Here is a 17535-nt window from a genome sequence, read left to right as displayed (position 1 = left end):
TTACAGTAAGAGCTCTGGTGAAGCCTGTGGACTCAAAGGGCTAGTTTACCTAGATTATAAATACACATGACATATGTTTTCCTCTTCTATCTCTAGTGGTCTGCACCATGCTAATCATTTGTGTTTTGGTCTTCTTCCACCTCAGGACGAGTATTTCCTCTGAATAATCCGCAGAACACACTGCGAACAGTTTTCATTTGAATGATTTTTTAATTAGAGGTGATGTGGGTAAACTGCCTTATTAATTCCAAAAAAAAAAATTATATATATTGTTAGGATATATATATATATTGTTAGGATACCGTACATATACATCATACACTGTCATACTCTCACATGTGGGATGAGTTACGGGACTGAAGCAGCCATTCCTTCAATGGTGTGGGAAGTTTATTCAACATAATGTACTGTATCCGGTTTCAACCTCAGTGAGCTTGACTTCAGGATCTTGCTCAATGTGTTTTCTCTCTTTGTCTCGTGGGACCAGAGACTTTTTCAAAAATCCTCTACAGTGGGAACAGAAAAAGCAATTGTAATGTGATGCAAATTTCTGCATTTGGGTAATGTTTAATGGAAGAACAGACATGTATGTATAGGATGTGATAAACAGATGTGTTTATCTAAAAGGTCAGCGGTGAGTTAATGTTAGGTTTGCGATTATCACTCGAGGGACTTTACTTTTATTGCCTCGGAAGGCCTGAAAGTTGATGGTGTCTCGGACATCTGGTGTTGGGATTTCACCCCAGGGGTCACTCCAGGGGTCTGGGCCAGAGATGAAGCCAGGACGTCCCCCACCGTAATGAAACATCAAAGAAGCTGATGAGTAACTTCTCTTTAGCTAGTGGGAGGGGGCTATGAGCTATAAGAACACAGCGCTGAGGAGTGTTCTTGGCTCTTTGTATAATGTCCTTCTGATGATTGTACATTGAGTCCATCTGCAGATGTAGAATTAAACTTACCGAAAGACAACTGTATGACTTTGTGTTTGATTAATAGAAAATTGCCAAGACAGTAAACAATAGCAAATGGCATGAAGTTCTTTATTGTTACTACCAAGGTGGACTAGCTGAGGTTCTACAGCTGCTCTGCCGGTAATTCTGCTTCATTTCCAGTGTGACTGAGGGTTTTGCACATTTATCTTTGCATTCCTTACTTTGAATACTTTTTGAGCATTATCACACTGACATATCCACTGTCATTATTCAAAGTAAAAATTTCATGGATCCAGCATTCATCAGTTCATCAGTCTTTTGGTCATTTTGAGCTTACAAAACATCAGGAAATGGGGTGGAAAAGGACCATTGCAATCTCATGTGACGTCTGAGAAAAACAATCTTGTTCTCAGGAAACTAATACTTTTGGGCATATTGGCTTAATAATGACATCAATGATTATTAGATTATCCATTTTTTGTCAAACATTGTAGTAGGCCTCCATCCTTCCTCGCCTCAACTAATGTCATGATGTCATCTTAATATGTCCACTTTTACAAACTAATAACTGTTAATCAACATTGTACGCTTATAAATATATATATATATATACACACTGGTCAAAAAAATTAAGGGAACATTAAATCGTCACAGTATAACACCCAGTCAGTTAAACAGGAAGAAGGTTTGCTGTGTCTCCCAGCACAGTCTCAAGGACAGGAACAGAGGGGACAGGAGGAGCACTGCCAGAGCCCTACAGAATGACCTCCAGCAGGCTACTGGTGTGCATGTGCCTGACCAAACTGTCAGAAATAGACTCCATGAGACTGGTATGAGGGCCCGACGTCCTCTAGTGGGACCTCAGTAAAGATTTTCAACTTGAATAATTTGTTCACCAAGATCCGATTTGTGATTTAAGTGTTCCCTTTTTTTGGAGCAGTTTGTGTATATAGGAGCTGTTGAGGTTACCCTCCTTTATCATGTGTGTAACTGTCTCTGTGTAACTGTTCATCCTCCAGACATCTGCCAACAGAAAGCAGGTGGAGAACATGGCCAAGAAAAAGCTTGACAACCTGATGAAGGAGTCAAAGATTCGAGACAGAGAAGACCCAGACAGCTTCACCATCACAGCCCTCCCTCCAGCTGGGAAGCCCTCGGAGAAGACTGGCTCGAAGGTAAACACAAGTTCAAGTCAAAAGCACACAGCATGGAGACGGAAAAGAGGAATGACAGAATTTGATAGAATTGTAGCTGGAGGAAAAACACCATGCTTTAATTCAAAGGTACTGCAAACACACGGAAAAAACAAATTTATATATTTAAATACATTTCAGGTTTGGACTGCTGCAGGGGGTAAAAGTGAGCAAAGCACTCAACTGTCTCTTCCTCATTAAAACAAACTTTCTCCTGAAATCCCCATTTGACAGAAACAGGGTCTGCACCAGACAGATGCCAGTTCAAATCCCTGAGCGAGCTGTGACACTGACTGATGGATTAGTAACACTAATCTCTCGCTCTCTCTCTCTCTGCCATAAAAAGTAAAAAAACTCCAGTAGTCATCACTTGACAGCTCTGCTCCTCTCTTCACCCAAGTGTCCCAGGCATTCGGCTGCAGATCCCATGATCCGACTACAGTGCAGTTATCCATCTCAGGCCCTGGTTTGTTTTGGTACCAACCACACCACGCTCAAACTGGCTTCTCATCATCTTAGTGTTCTTGGGATAGACACTGATCCCCGAACTGCTGACTGTGTGTGAATGGTGGTTATATAAATGCATTTCAGTTCCTCCCAGTCTCCCCTCCAGGGTTCTCCATTGCTGCCTGTAAGGCATTAGAGTGAACCAGGAGAACTCAGATGATCTGATTGAGACTTCACCCTCAGCCAGTCAGTGTCACACATGGTTACAGTGAAAAGTGAAGCTGCTCATATCTAATGCAGACTTTCATGGTGCAGTTTCACTGAATGATATGTATGATAAGCTTAAAAAGTTAAATATTCGTACATTCAGGGTGGGTTATCCTCTGTGAAAGCATATCACAGCCACACCAGAAAAACAAAAACAGACCAGTATAACGGGAAAAATCTATTGTCATATTTCACTCAATAGCAAGATATTTTCAGAAGAAACCTTTCTTGTAACAATATATAGCATATTGTGATAATTTGCAATATTAAATTGTAGTGAAAATATGTCTCACGTTAACCATGTGTGAAATATGAAGAGATGTGCAAATGCTAAATCAAGGAATATGGCTCTTTCATATTCTTAACATGGCGGATGATATTGTGAGAAAAATTAGTTTTCTAAAAAGGAAAATTAGTCCAAGTCTCGTTCCTAATGATAATGTATATAACATATATCATTTTAACCAGCTTGTATTAGGATTGAGCAATATGACTTAAAATCAGTATATAATTATTTCAAACTTTTACCTTGATTACAATTAATGAACGATTATGTTATATAAATAAAATATAATTATCTTTAAGAGTGAACCCTCTGTACTGCCCAGTGCGGACTGGAAAAATCGGAATAATCCACAGAACGCAAACAGTTTTCATTTGAATGATTTTTTAAGTAGAGGTGATATGGTTAAACTGCCTCATTAATTGTCTATATATATATATCAATTAATAAGGCAGTTTGTTTCAATGAGGAAGAGGCACTTCAGTGCCTGGCATGTAACATATACATCATACACTGTCATACTCTCACATGTGGGATGGGCTACAGGACTGAAGCAGCCATTCCTTGAATGTAGTGGGAGGTTTATTCAACATAATGTACTGCATCCTGTTTGAACCTCAGTGAACTTGAGTTCAGGATCTTGCTCAATGTTTTTTATCTCTTGACCTCTTGAGACCTGAGACTTTTCCCAAAAAAACCTCTACAGTAGGAACAGACAAAAAAAATGTAAACAATAGAAAATGGCATGAAGTTCTTTATTGTAGTTTGAGGACTTTACTGTAACTGATGCTGTGAATGGCTGAGGTTCTACAGCTGCTCTGTCTGTAAAAAAACATGAAATGGGGTGAAAAAGTATAGAAGTATATAATGTGGTGCAATAATGCATTAAACGTGATACCATAAAATGGTGTGCCTTTCGGCATTCAATAAATTTGGTTATCAAAATAAAATATTGAATATTAATATTAAAAATATTCATATTAAATAATAACTTTAATTGATTAAAGTTACCTCGGGGCACCACCCTTCAAAGGAAGGGAAAAGATAGCCAATTTATTGATTAAGTCTCATAAAGTACTAACTACAAATTTGGAACTCTTTAACAATTAAATTAATAACTATAACCAAAATTACCATATAGATAGTTAGCTAAGTCGAAGGATCTGGAGCTCTTGGCAGTGTAGAGGTTGGCAAAATTCACTTATGCAACATTAATGAAAAAACATTTGTGAAAGAAAAACATTTATTATGAATATAATAAAGTATAAAAAAAACACAAATTACTAACGGTGTACTTACTAAACAAAGATAGGTATGTGAGTATGCATGTGTGTGTGTCTGTGTGAGTCAGCGTGCTTCCAAAATGGCGGCTGGCCAAAGAGATAACACCCTCCCCCCTTTGGAATGTTTTATGACATGTAGCAGGGGTCAGAGATAATTAGGTGCTGCGATATTCGTGTGTCTGTGTGTGTGCCAAATTAGAGAAAGTTACTAGATGCATGCAAGGAAAGACTGAAGAGCATAACTAACATTAACTTTCAAATAACTTGTAACCACAATATCACAGCAACACAAATCAAACTTATAAACATCACACAGAATCGAATAAACAGTCTTTGCTTAGCCTAGTATAAGTATTAAGCCCAGTTGTGTTACCCGTCCGTGGAAAGGGGAAAAAAGAAGTTGCTGTGCAGTTCGCAGTTCTGTGAAGTCGTCTTGCTGGTTTGTGGCTCCTGCGCCGTTCCCAAGCACGCAGCCGCCTGGCTGTTCACACGGGACGAGCATTTCTCCGCTGGTCAGCCCCACTGCATGCGTGAGCTGGAATTTGTGTCAACGCCACACAGCCAGCAGTGTGGAAGACTTCCGCGGTGTTCAGCACTACTGTTACACTGGCACAAACAAACAGAGCCCCCCCACTCGTTACGCCGGGTTTACACCGGACGCAGCGAGGCTGCGAGGCAGCGCAGCGCCGTTCTCCAGCACGCAGCCGCCTGGCTGTTCACACGGGACGAGCATTTCTCCGCTGGTCAGCCCCATAGACTGTATATATAAGGTCAGCCCGCGATTCTGCTTTCTCCGCTTGTTGTTGTACCCGTTGAATGTCGGGTTCGGGGTAAATGATGGTCTTCATAGCCCCCCTCTCTTTCTCTCTGTCTGTCTGCTTGTGTGCTTGTAGTGGATGGGCAGAGGGGACATTTAATTATGTGATTGGGAAAATTAAAATCCCAGGACAACAGAAGGGGATACAAAGTATGGGATGCATATTTGATAATTTATATCATATAAAATATGTAATTTATATCGTTTAAAATCCTGGGGGAGAGGGGGAGGGGGGGCTCATTAGCATTTAAAGGAACAGGCACTCAAAACAGGTCACTCTGTGGAGGGCTGTTTTATACAGGGTAAAAAGGGTGCTGTTTTAAATGATCCTTGTGGTATTTTGACCAAAGTATGTTACAGACATTTCATTAAGACCCCAAGGAACCATATCAACTTGTGGTAAAATGGGCATGCTATGTCCCCTTTAAAGGTTGGTAGAGCTTGGATTGCGAGGAGGTTTCCTTGGTGAGATGAGCTGGAAGCTGCAACTCTCCTCCATGAAGTTGATTTGAGTTGAAAGAGTGAGCTGGACCGTCGCCCTTCTCCTCTGAGAGGATTCGTGGAAGGCCGGTGTGCTCCTCTCGAAGAGGTGAATGGAAAGAGGCTGGACAGCCTTCTCCCCTCGGAGGGATTGTAGAAAAGAGAGAAGAGAGGGGGAACAGGCCTTATATTGGCCCAGTGACCTCACAGGTCATGGGGCCCAGAGTGACCAATAGGAGTTGAAACTTTTGTCCCTGGGGGGTTTTCACACTTCTGTGTGACGTTGAGGCCCCCTGGGAGACTGAGTTCTTGAGGGTCTGGTTTTCTCCAGAACAAAGGGACATGCGGCTTCAGGCTTTTGACTGCACATATAGGCTGAACTTTATTCACAAATTCCATGTCCCAACAATAGCATGTATAGTATGCATATATCTACTGTACAGGGCGGACTGGAGAATACATTCAGCCCTGGATCTGTAGGTATAGGGGGGACATAATGTGATAAGTTTTCATGTTGTTTTAACATGAAAACATCCTTTCACAGTATTACTGACCCACTGACCCATTGTTCTTCTGCCATGGTAGTGTAACTTGAGAAAAATAAGTTTGCAGATGCAGTAGTTTGACTCGTTTACTCACTATAGTTTTCACTCATGATCAGATATTTAAGCTTAGCACACTGAGTGGTATCTCAAATGTGCACACCAATTGACCAAGAGAGCTTTTTAGAATCTTATTGTTATCACATACACTTGGAACCAACTCTTCTCCAGTATTCAGAGAGAGGAAATCAAGGCTCACTGCCCAGTGATTTGTTCTGACTTGTATCTCCCCATCCAACTTCCACAGCTTTTATTTGGAAATAGAGTTGAAATACAGATCCTCGATTATTGTTTGATTGCAAGGTTAAAACATGTTTTGTGAGCAGCTGAAAAATATCAATAGAATGACAGTGGAGTATTTCCTTCAATAACTATTACACCTAGTTATATTTCTATCATTTTCAGTCCTCAACCTTTTAGAAAAATCGCTCATGCTCAAATAGAATTGTTGACATGCAAGTAGAATCATTTCTACTGTTGCTTCCGTGTTTGTTGAAATTCTTATTGCTGTCATGTTTGTGATGACTATTGTCTTGTTTTGAATTCAGATTAAGTGGGGAATCAAAGACAAGTGTTCCAGAGCACTTGGACTGATTTCTTTCTCGGAGCAACCAGTTTGAATTCAGTAGACTTAATCCTCCCAAACAAGTCTTAGTTTAGTAGAATACGTGCGAAAAATGTGGCATAATCTTAAAGATAAACAAATACCCTTTTCCCATTTTCAGTTACCATTTTAAAAAATGTTTCCTTACACATCATGCTAAGGTTATCCTCTGCTGTCAGGGTAAAAGTGAGGATGGGACGGACACAGCGGACGAGGCTAATCCCAGCAGCAACAAGCATTCAAGCCGTTCCTTCATCGGGAGCTTTTCAAAACGCAAGGTTGGCTTTTTTCTTTTTTACTTCTCTCTCTGCCATGTTCTGTTTTCTGCATAATCCTCCTCCTGTATATCTCCTCAATCCTCCATCTTCTGCGATGTGAAGAAACTGTCTCCTTGTTATCTGACACATTTATATGGTCAGAAAACAATGTTAAATTCATCTAAAATCACATCTTTTTGTATTTTTTCAAAAACTATATACAAATGTATAAACTAAAAAAAATGTATCAAAGGCTTTAACTTGACTTAATTTTGTGTCTGTGCTCTAATTGCTTTTCTCAGGTTCCCATCAGACCTGGGTCTCCAATTTTAGTGTTTCAAAAATATACACCTAACCCCAACACTTTTATTTTCCCTTTTGAATCTTTTCAGAAGGGATACATTGACTTTTTAAAAAATATGTTTTGGCCTTTGGTGTTTATTTTATAGAGTCAGTGAAAAAGAGAGAGGAAACTGTAAGAGAGCATGGAAATGACCTTTAGTGAATGGTCCAGCCAGCAGGTAGCTAAACTAGGAACCTGCTGCTTAAGGCATATGCTCCCACATGGGATACGCCCATATACATTGACAGCTTTAAACTTTAACCTTCACTTATAATCAAAACCTGATACACATAAAAAAGGGACTCACAAATTTTCTTTGGTCCCTCATTTTGTTTAGCCCTTTTTTTATTGTTTCTGCAGAAAAAAATGACCAAGCTGAAGAAGACATCGAGTTTTGAAGACACAGATACTGATCAAGAGAGCACAAGTAGTGCTTCCCGTGTCCCCCTGCACCACAGCAAGTATGCTACACACAGACACACACACAAACATCTTGCAGTGCGGTAGATCATCCATTAACCCATTAAGACTAAGGGCACAGAATAAAAACTCTTAAACCTCAGGACCATTTGAAAACAACCACTCCCATGTCATTGTGATTTTAATTGATGTTTTCGTTAATGAAACTCTGCTGTTATCGGCTTCAATATCGCTGCCGTCTGAAATTGTCTGAAACATTAAAAACTTTTTTGCAGGCTAAAGCCTTACAAAAACACTACATATCCCATAATGAGCCCCGCCTTCACCGCAAGTATTTTTAGCAAATCATATTGTATTTAATTTGTCCTGAAAACAATGACATCGTGAATGAGACTCGTGTAGGGATGCACTAAAGGGAGAAGCACCCAGTCTTATACACACATATGTTACATCCGCTCTAAATGGCTTAAACAACATAAATGAGTTGTCATCAGCTTTAATATAAACATTTCGACTCCGGGATTCTTTTGGTGGTCAGGATGTGGCATATTCAGAGTGGGCCTTTAGGCAAGGCCCTTAATGCTACTAGCCCACTAGCCGTGTGTGTGTGTGCACTTTTGTAATCTGTTGTAATTTCTATGTTTCCCTCACAGAAAGAAGAAGACCATGAAGTTATCTAGAGCTCTGTCTGATCTGGTTAAATACACGAGGTCGGTTGGTCTCTATGACATTGAAGCAGAAGGTGAGCAGCTCTCTGAACAGTTGTTCACTTTACTTACTCAAATAAATGAGCTCATGGGGTCCATTGTGATGATATTCAAACTTTTCAAACTTCATATGAAATCCCTGTTTGTTGAATCCTACGTTTGAACTGAATGGAAATGTATGAGCCTAATGCAGAAACCAAAGATGTCTTTGTGTTCCTGGCAGCCAACTGCACCTGGCAGGTGTCGTCGCTCAGTGAGACCAAAGCCCATCAGGTGATGCAGCAGAAAGCTACGTCCTTCATCCACTTCAACCAGCGGCAGCTCTCCCGCATCTACCCGTCCTCTTATCGTGTGGACTCCTCCAACTTCAACCCTCAGCCCTTCTGGAACGCAGGCTGCCAGCTCGGTATGAGCTTAACCCGACTCCCCATGTGCACCGTGTTTTCAAGATTCAAACACTGCTCCCACTGTCATTATATATTCAGGCTGTTTGTCAAGACTTTGGTGAACAGTCGTTTTCTGTTGAGCAGCTGCTGTGGTAAGAGCAAAAGGGTCACCAACACTGCAGCTGCTCAACAGAAAATGACTGTTAGCCTGCGCATGGAAGTAAAATACCCAACAATAAATACGAGAACTACTTTGATTTCAGTTGCACTCAACTACCAGTCAGAGGGCCGGGTCCTGCAGCTCAACAGAGCCAAGTTCTATAGCAACGGCAACTGTGGCTACATCCTAAAGCCTGTCTGCATGTGTGAAGGTCAGTAGATAAAAACTAGACCTCATGGGTTTCTTCATTCTGTAATTTCATCTTTGCACTGTCACTGCTCATTTTGGTTATATGTGAGCATTAGGAGCATTAATACAACAGTCAGAGTTGTCATTATGAATCATAAGAAGAGTAATTCTGAATACATACACCATGCTGTGGGGCTTGTGTAATTTGTAGCACATATAATCTGTAGTTTATATTTCAGACAAAAACACAATTATGTTAAAGAGATGTTTAAATAAGTTTTATTAAGAATTGGTTTGAAATGTTTTTTATGCTTTACAGTTTGTTTCAAAGGCCTTTCTTAAATCCCAAATTTTACATTTCAGTGAATCATTTATTGTTCTATAAGATTTTTCAATTCTATAAGATTTTTCAATTCAAAATGTTAAAATATTTAATTTTGGAATGACCTGTTAAATTGAGTAAGTGAATCATTACGAATAACCTGTGTACTTCCTTCTATGCTCTGCAGGTGCCTTTAACCCCAACCTGGAGGACCCGCTGCCAGGTCAGATGAAGAAACAGCTGGTGTTGAAGATCATCAGCGGACAACAGCTGCCCAAACCCAAAGACTCTATGTTAGGGGACAGGGGAGAGGTAGGACACCTGTACACATCTAGTCTCCTTTGTTCTAAGTTAATTACACATACACTCAAATATATAAATGCCCAAAAAATATATTTGTTTGCTGAAAGCATTTCAGTCAGTATATGCCTGTAAAATGTTCCCTGTTTTAAATAATCTCAAATCAATAGGTTTGATTTTTGCTGTTAAATAATTCTTTTGTTTATCAATGCGGTTAAAAAGTAACACCACCAATGTACCATACAGCTTTGTGCACCACTGCTGACTTATTTCCCCATTTTTTTTAAATGTCAGTTGTGAGTTAGACAGTGTTAGAAGAGTGTGGTGATAACTCAGGTGAGTACTCTCTCTAGGGAAAGCTAAATTGACAAGCCAGATGGCTTGTTATACAGAACCATCTGTGAACGTTTCTTTAAAAACTGAGGCAAAAGACACTTTTAAAAAATGTCTGGTAGGCGATAGGATGAAGTTTCTGTTTATCACTATATATCACTGCTGTCAAAGTCAGTCAGGAGAAAAATGTTCAGTGTCGTTCTTTGTTCTTCTTTCAATGAAGCAATAATCTCCAATTCTGATATAACTTATGCTCCAGCAGCATCGACGCTAACATCCTCGAAAATGTTGTTAATAAAACAATCGCTTCTTGCTGTCATCACACCATGCCTGTCTCTGCCTTAAGTTCCTGCCTCATAGGACGATAATTGGTCCAAACTTCCATGGTTTGGCCACAAGCAAACAGCTGTGAGACTGGAAAGATGGATTCTTGCCTGTGATAAATAGGGTTAGGTATTATTCTGGTTTTACCTGATACCTGATAAATTAATACCTTTTTAAAGCAGGTCCGGGGCCTAATTGGTGCCAGAACCAATACTTTTTATTGGTTAAGTATACTTAAAGGGATAGTTCACCCAGAAATGAAAAGGTGCATTCAGGGAGCATCAGAAATGCTAACGTCCGCTAGCTTAGCCACCTCTGGTGTACTTTTAGGCTTAAAACACGGTGGAATTTACCTCGTCTTTGAACGTTCTTGGAACTCTGCAACCTTAATGCTGTGAAACGTCTTTCTGTCAGATCATTGATCCCTTCGTGGAGGTGGAGATCATTGGCCTTCCAGTGGACTGCTGCAAGGAGCAGACCAGAGTGGTGGATGATAATGGTGAGTAGATGAACAGTTGAATTTTTCTGGTTCATCCATCTTTCCAAACTATTTGATACTATATACCTTTTTTAAACTTGTGATGTTCCTATATGATTTTATATGTAAGTCTACAATAATCTAAAGCTAAACCTAGTGTGCTCAGAGGCAGCTTCGACCATACCACCCCTTCTCTGCATGTTACAGTACAAACTCGAAAGCAGCAAAATAATAAGTCAGTATAAATTAATTATTCGATGATGTCTCCGGATCGTTCCTCTCACTTTAACCCTGATGACCTGACTGTGCGCGTCACGTTACGTCTCGTGTTGTGTAGCAGGTTTAAACATGTGTCTCATAAACTCTAGAGCGAATCAAACTAAGACAAAGTAAACATCGGCCCTGTACGTGTCCTAATAACTCATGATCAGTGTTGGTGTTTATTGTTAAAGTGTAAAGTGAGTGCAGGTCAGAGGGGGACTGAGGAGGAAGCAGACTCCGGCCGAGCCTTTGTCAAAGAACGTCCTTTTTAAAGAGAGTCTTTCCTGAAGCAGCAGTGTTATAATTATTCAGCGGTGGAAACCCGCTAAAACTATGTTGCGGAACATGTTTATATTCAGTCTCTGCAGTCGTCCACCTTTCTGCAGGAGCCCAACCATTAACACGTGCTGTGTGCGTCAACCTGACCTGATGTGCCAGCTCTACTTGCAAGTGGACTTAAATTAGAGTTACTTTGTCACACAATGGTTGTGTGGCAGTTTGTTTTCCCTTTTTTAAGCTGAGCATACAGGGTCCTCCATTCTTAGGATACAAATATTTTCTTCAACTTGGAAAGTTAAAACTCTCAACAATGTGAGTCAGAGGGTGATATTGAACATTACCTGCATTTTAAATTAATTTGCTCCTGATCCTGTTCCGACCTAAATGACAGCCTAACTATTTAAAAAGATCACTGATAATGATATTATAACACCAATATGAAAATCATTGTTGCCAATCCAAGCAGATGCTGATTTCTTACTTGTCAAACTATTATTAAAGATATCTTAAAATAACAATTTGACTGGTCATAGAGGTAGAATGGATATCAATAATGTTATGATTTCATTAAATATCAAAATCTGTTTGGATGAATCTTGAATTGTTACCTTTAATGGCTGCAGTGGAATTGCCGATATCTTGAATTATTGCGACTTGTCAATAAATACACAGTTGTTGGGTAAACCCTATTAAATCTTTATACATAACATTTCTGACCACACTTGCCAGAGGCCAAACGGCTGTGAAGTTTTGAACCAGAGGGCAGTGAAACATTGCTTTTCATCCTGTTGTTAAGTTACTCTGTGAAACTGTGGAGTAATAGACCAAGATCAACTCACCTTTCATCTTTGCAAACGGGGTGATGTACGTGTTTATTGTGGGGGATTCTATCACGAGTGGTCTGTCTGATGAACAGCATGCACATTTCTCCTTTCTCTCTTATTAATGCCTTTCTTCATCATCTATCTGTCATGTGAAAACATCAGATTTCCACCCAGTCAGAGAAAGCTAAAGTGTGTGTCCTGCTCATATAGTTCACTATGTCACTCCTGCAGCTGCTGACAGTGCAGGTGGAACATGTGATACAGGCTGATAAAGGAGTTTAATGTGGTGCTGAATTGGAAAAAAAGGAACAACTTGACAGTACAGTCGTCATAATGCTTGTCGGCAATGAAACATGAAAGGAACAACAAGAGCAAACTGAGCTGCAGCCTTCATGCCCAAAATCCCGGTTTTGATTTAAATCATACAATCAGAGTTGAAATACGCCTTTAATTAGCTGAGAATTGGCCATTTTACACTGCACCATACAATTAATTGCTGTCCTGATCTTTTTCTTCTTATCTGAGTTGCTTTTTTGTACATGAATTGACTCACAGGCTGGATAAATTGCCCCCCCCCCCCCGATATAGTTCAAGATAAGTCATTAACTACTGACCAGTTTCCTGTGGATGCTCTGTTCTACTACAGTGCTTCTCACTGCTGGGATTTGTGAACTGAGCCACACATGATGCCCCGGTGTTTGTTTGAGGGGATCTGTGGTTTGGTGTAGTATACCTTTGTCATACGATTACTGTTAGTGTATGTGCGGTTGGAGCTGTCTGAATGCGTTCTGATCTGTAATTGATTAGCTCAGCAAGAGTGGAGACATGCACAGCCAGCACCTCTCTGTCAACACACACACACACACAAACACACACACACACACACACACACACACACACACACACTGAATAATTGATGAGTGCTGAGCTCGCTCTCTAACTTTGTCCTGAACCATCCATTCTCTCTGTCCTCCATCTCTATTACTTTCTCTCTGATTTTTTTATTTGCTCACACTCTTTTTATGTCCTGTCTCATTTTTTTCTTCCATCTTTTCCATTCCCCTCCGCCCCTCCATCGTCCTCCTGCACCCTTGCTTCCTCGGGGCGGTCTCATGAAGGGTTCAACCCAATGTGGGAGGAGACTCTGGTGTTTACGATCAACATGCCAGAGCTGGCCCTGGTGCGTTTCCTTGTGTGGGATCATGACCCCATTGGCCAGGACTTCATCGGCCAGCGCACCATCGCCTTCAACAGCATGATGCCAGGTAAGACATGATGCAGCACCTCATTTAAGATGGAACTGCTTATGCAGATCATGTTTCTATGCTGACCTCTAAAAGCTTTGATTTAGTTTTTGTTTCTCATGTTTACATGGAAATTCTATTTCATTAAAGAAATTAGCTGTTATGGTAAAGATGTGAAAATCAGGCATGAGCATGGCTGCGCTCTCATATCATGACATTTTGAAATAATATATGTATTTAAAATGATCAGTGCTACTCTGGTCTTTTGTACTGATTCTGCCAATTGCTGTTTGGTATACTATGTTGTTAAGAATCACTTTAGCAGAGTTTATTAACAGAATAGATTGACATTTTGTAAAATTAGCGAATTCTGGTTCTTTGAGAGAATGAGATGGGAAGAGGGATATTAAGTACATTGCTGGAGAATGAATGTGGTTAGGCTAGCTTAGCATAAAGATTAGAGGCTAGCTGGCTATGCCAAAGGTTAGAAAATACACCTGACAAAACCACTGAAAATAATGTCTCTTTTTCAATTATTTAACCCATACAAGAGATGTCGCATGCCGACTCAACTGATAATCATTGCACAGATTACATTAACTTAAATGCACCATAGGCAGCTGTTTCATATGGGCTAATAGATGTATTTAATTGGACACATTTTTGCAAATAGTCAATATTAAGGAATGGAAACTGTGGACAGAAAACCCAGGACTTCCCTAATTCATAAACAGAAAGATTAAAGTAAAAGTAAAACATTTTATAAATCTGCCCGGCACTCTTTTGTAGCATCTCCAACTATAGTAGAGTTCCCAGCTACGACTTGGTGAAGGGAGCAGCCAAAAAACTGTGATCACTGTCAAGAACTGGCTCAATGATGAGATGGCACAATATAATTTACTGATCAAATACATTAATAGCATATTTTTCTTATAAAAGGTTTTTACAACTAGAAGACCAGACTAAACAGCAGGTGTAGTTGGAGACCTTATTAGCATGATTGGAAACAGAGAGCTCAGTGTCATCTACGTAGAGGTGGAACTAGGGTTGGGCGATATGGAAAAACATCTTATCACAATAATTTTTTTCATATTAGTGGATATCGATGTATATCGCGATATTAATAAAAAAATGTGACCTAATAACTTCTGATCAGTGATGGTGTTTATTGTTAAAGTGTGAAGTGAGTGCAGGTCAGAGAGGGAGTGATAAGGAAACCGACTCCGACAGAGACACAGGACGACCGGACCTTTAGTGAGCGTCTGTCCTGAAGCAGCGGTGTTAAACTCGCTAAAACAATGAATGAAAACATTAATCGATTTTGATCAGTCACTGCATGGATGCAGAGTCGTCGACCTCAATGCAGGAGCCCAAACATTAGTATGTGTGTCAACCTAACATGACGTGGCTGTAACTCTATTCCTTTCACGTGATTGGTTCAGCACAGCGCTATTCTCATTATCATTGGCTGTTCGTGTTGTCTGCTAAAACATAGATGGTAGAGTTCTATCGACGTTATATCGACCATGTCGTATATAAAACTTTAAGTGACCATGTCGATTATTGCGATATAAAAGTTATATCGCAATAATTATCTCTATCCTTTTATCGCCCAGACCTATGTGGAACTTAATGCTGGAAGCCGCAAATTTGACCATCCAGCAGAAGCATATAAACAGAATGGTACTGGGCCAAGTATAGGTTCTAGAGGGACACCATACCATAAAGTATTGAGGGTATCTGTTATTGATTTTGTTAGATAAGATCTATACCTCAATATACTATGTTATGGCCTCTCAAAATCCAGTAAATGTATCTGATCCATGATGCTAGTGAGGAGTTTGATTCAAATCATTGGCTAGAAGTAGAACATAAACATCAGAAAAAAAGTATCATGTGGATTGGCCTTTGTGGCACATAAATGTGATTGATACGACACACATTTATCTAAAGCCATGTGTTTGACTGACTGATAATGTGCCTGTTTCTCCGATGTGTCTGTATTAGGTTATCGCCATGTGTACTTGGAAGGTATGGAGGAGGCGTCAATCTTTGTTCATGTAGCTGTGAATGACATCACTGGTAAGGTAAGTACTTCAATGAAAACCAGCTGAAAACAATAAAAAATGTATTATCTGTTACATTGACTCATCTCCAATTTGTGAGACTCCCTGTGTAAGAGTTTAATGCAGAAAACCAATCACAATAGATTTGTGTATGCATATTTTATCAATATTTTATGTTGAGATTTATAATATTTCAGCCAATAACTTAACAACAAAACCTTTTTGAAGGGGGATCCTCAATCAAAGGCAAACTTAGAAAAAGGATGATGATATTAATAATAATTCAGAATTGTTCAAGAATGATCAGCAGACCAGTTGCATTGTGTGTGTGGGACATGTTCACTGGTTGCTGCAGGGCTATTGTTTGATCTTCAGAACGATGTTGGTCATACTTTAAGAATTTGTTTCCATTGCTGCTATATGTTTAAACAGATTTGTATTTTCATAATATTTAGAGAGCTTTTATTATTATATTATATCATATTTATTAAGATTAACAATAACATTAAAGTCAAACCTTATTGCTGGCTGAAATAGATTAACATTATTTAGAAAAAAGTGCTGTGCAGCTTTGGTGAAAAACTGAACACGCACAGTTAAAACAACCCCAGACATAGTCAAACTCCGCACATTGTAAACAACCATTACCACTGATGTCATACATGGTGTGATGGACTTATATGAAAATATTGATATTTTTCTGATTTGTATGCCCAAAAAATGTGCCCCCCTTTGCCCTTACTGAAGTGTATCTTTTGGGCCAGTTTTATTTTGCTCTTTACGTCCAGTGGAAAGGAACTCCTTCAGACAGCTAGCATATAGTGATATTTTAGACGATGGTTTCCTGTCATCTTTGTGTCAATATTTTGTTTATTTTCTGTTGAACATGAAAGTGCCCCCATACACAAAGCCTGCTCCATAAAACGTTTTTCCCACTCAGCTGTGGATGACCTAAACCCCATCCAACAGCTTCAAGATGCAAAGTACCACCCACTATGAGACCTTACTGCCTCACATTATATGATATTTTTCAGCTTGCAGTCTCCTGCAGTCATTATATTCATGCAGGTAGAATACAAAGCTTTATTGTAAAATATTCATAATTTCAGCTGAACCATTTACTTTCACTACATTGAAAGTGGTGCTGCGGCAGTTTCTGGTCACATGAATAATACCCTGTTTCTTTTTTAAAGTTTTATTCTTAGGTTATAAATAATGTAGGTGTCACTATCTCCTGTTAACCCTTTAGTTTCACTGCACTCAGCCGTGTCTCCAGACAAATGTAAATTACCTCTCTGTTGTTCATTGTCCTTGCTTTGAACTTCCTCTTTCTCAGCTGTTGCCATGTGCCTCCTGTTGTGATTTCTCTCTTATTCCCCCCCCCACCCATTATTTTCTTTCTTTCTTTCATCATCCCCGTCTCTGATTTTCGCTCTCTTCCTGTGTCTGTTTGTGATTCCAGTGGACCCCTCTTTTTCCAAATGCACCATTTAGAGGCAAGACATTTTTAGGAGCCCTGAAGCTGCCGCTCAGAACTCAGGTGTAGTGAGACCCAGTCAGCATCTTGCATGAGCCGCACTCCACCCTCTTGCCACCTAAGTGACACCCCCCCGTTCACACCCCCTTTTATCAGCCAATTTTAAGCATTGAAAATATTAGGCTAACTCATGTCTCACATGAGTTATGATGGCTTGACCTGCCTGCATCTTCATTGACCCTCAAGTAGATCCAATG

The 17535-nt window shown here is 39.8% G+C and overlaps 1 protein-coding gene across 15 annotated transcripts in view; it reads left to right on the top strand.

The window, feature by feature from the left end:
* The window catches only part of plch2a (phospholipase C, eta 2a), a 149609-nt gene that overhangs the window by 121975 nt on the left and 10099 nt on the right, over positions 1 to 17535 (top strand). For 9 of the 15 annotated variants that reach the window (XM_047340339.1, XM_047340336.1, XM_047340333.1 and 6 more), the window contains 11 exons: positions 1952 to 2107; positions 7070 to 7186; positions 7869 to 7969; positions 8582 to 8670; positions 8859 to 9041; positions 9285 to 9392; positions 9880 to 10004; positions 11064 to 11148; positions 13610 to 13756; positions 15743 to 15822; positions 17264 to 17341. In XM_047340339.1, coding sequence (XP_047196295.1) covers positions 1952 to 2107; positions 7070 to 7186; positions 7869 to 7969; positions 8582 to 8670; positions 8859 to 9041; positions 9285 to 9392; positions 9880 to 10004; positions 11064 to 11148; positions 13610 to 13756; positions 15743 to 15822; positions 17264 to 17341 — 1269 coding nt within the window. The remainder of the gene's footprint in view (positions 1 to 1951; positions 2108 to 7069; positions 7187 to 7868; positions 7970 to 8581; positions 8671 to 8858; positions 9042 to 9284; positions 9393 to 9879; positions 10005 to 11063; positions 11149 to 13609; positions 13757 to 15742; positions 15823 to 17263; positions 17342 to 17535) is intronic. The other 6 variants (XM_047340335.1, XM_047340334.1, XM_047340338.1 and 3 more) reach the window with 4 other exon arrangements.

Source organism: Hippoglossus stenolepis, chromosome 6 (assembly GCF_022539355.2).
Source record: "Hippoglossus stenolepis isolate QCI-W04-F060 chromosome 6, HSTE1.2, whole genome shotgun sequence".
Lineage (NCBI taxonomy): Eukaryota > Metazoa > Chordata > Actinopteri > Pleuronectiformes > Pleuronectidae > Hippoglossus > Hippoglossus stenolepis.
This window is presented reverse-complemented; position numbering and strand designations above follow the sequence as displayed.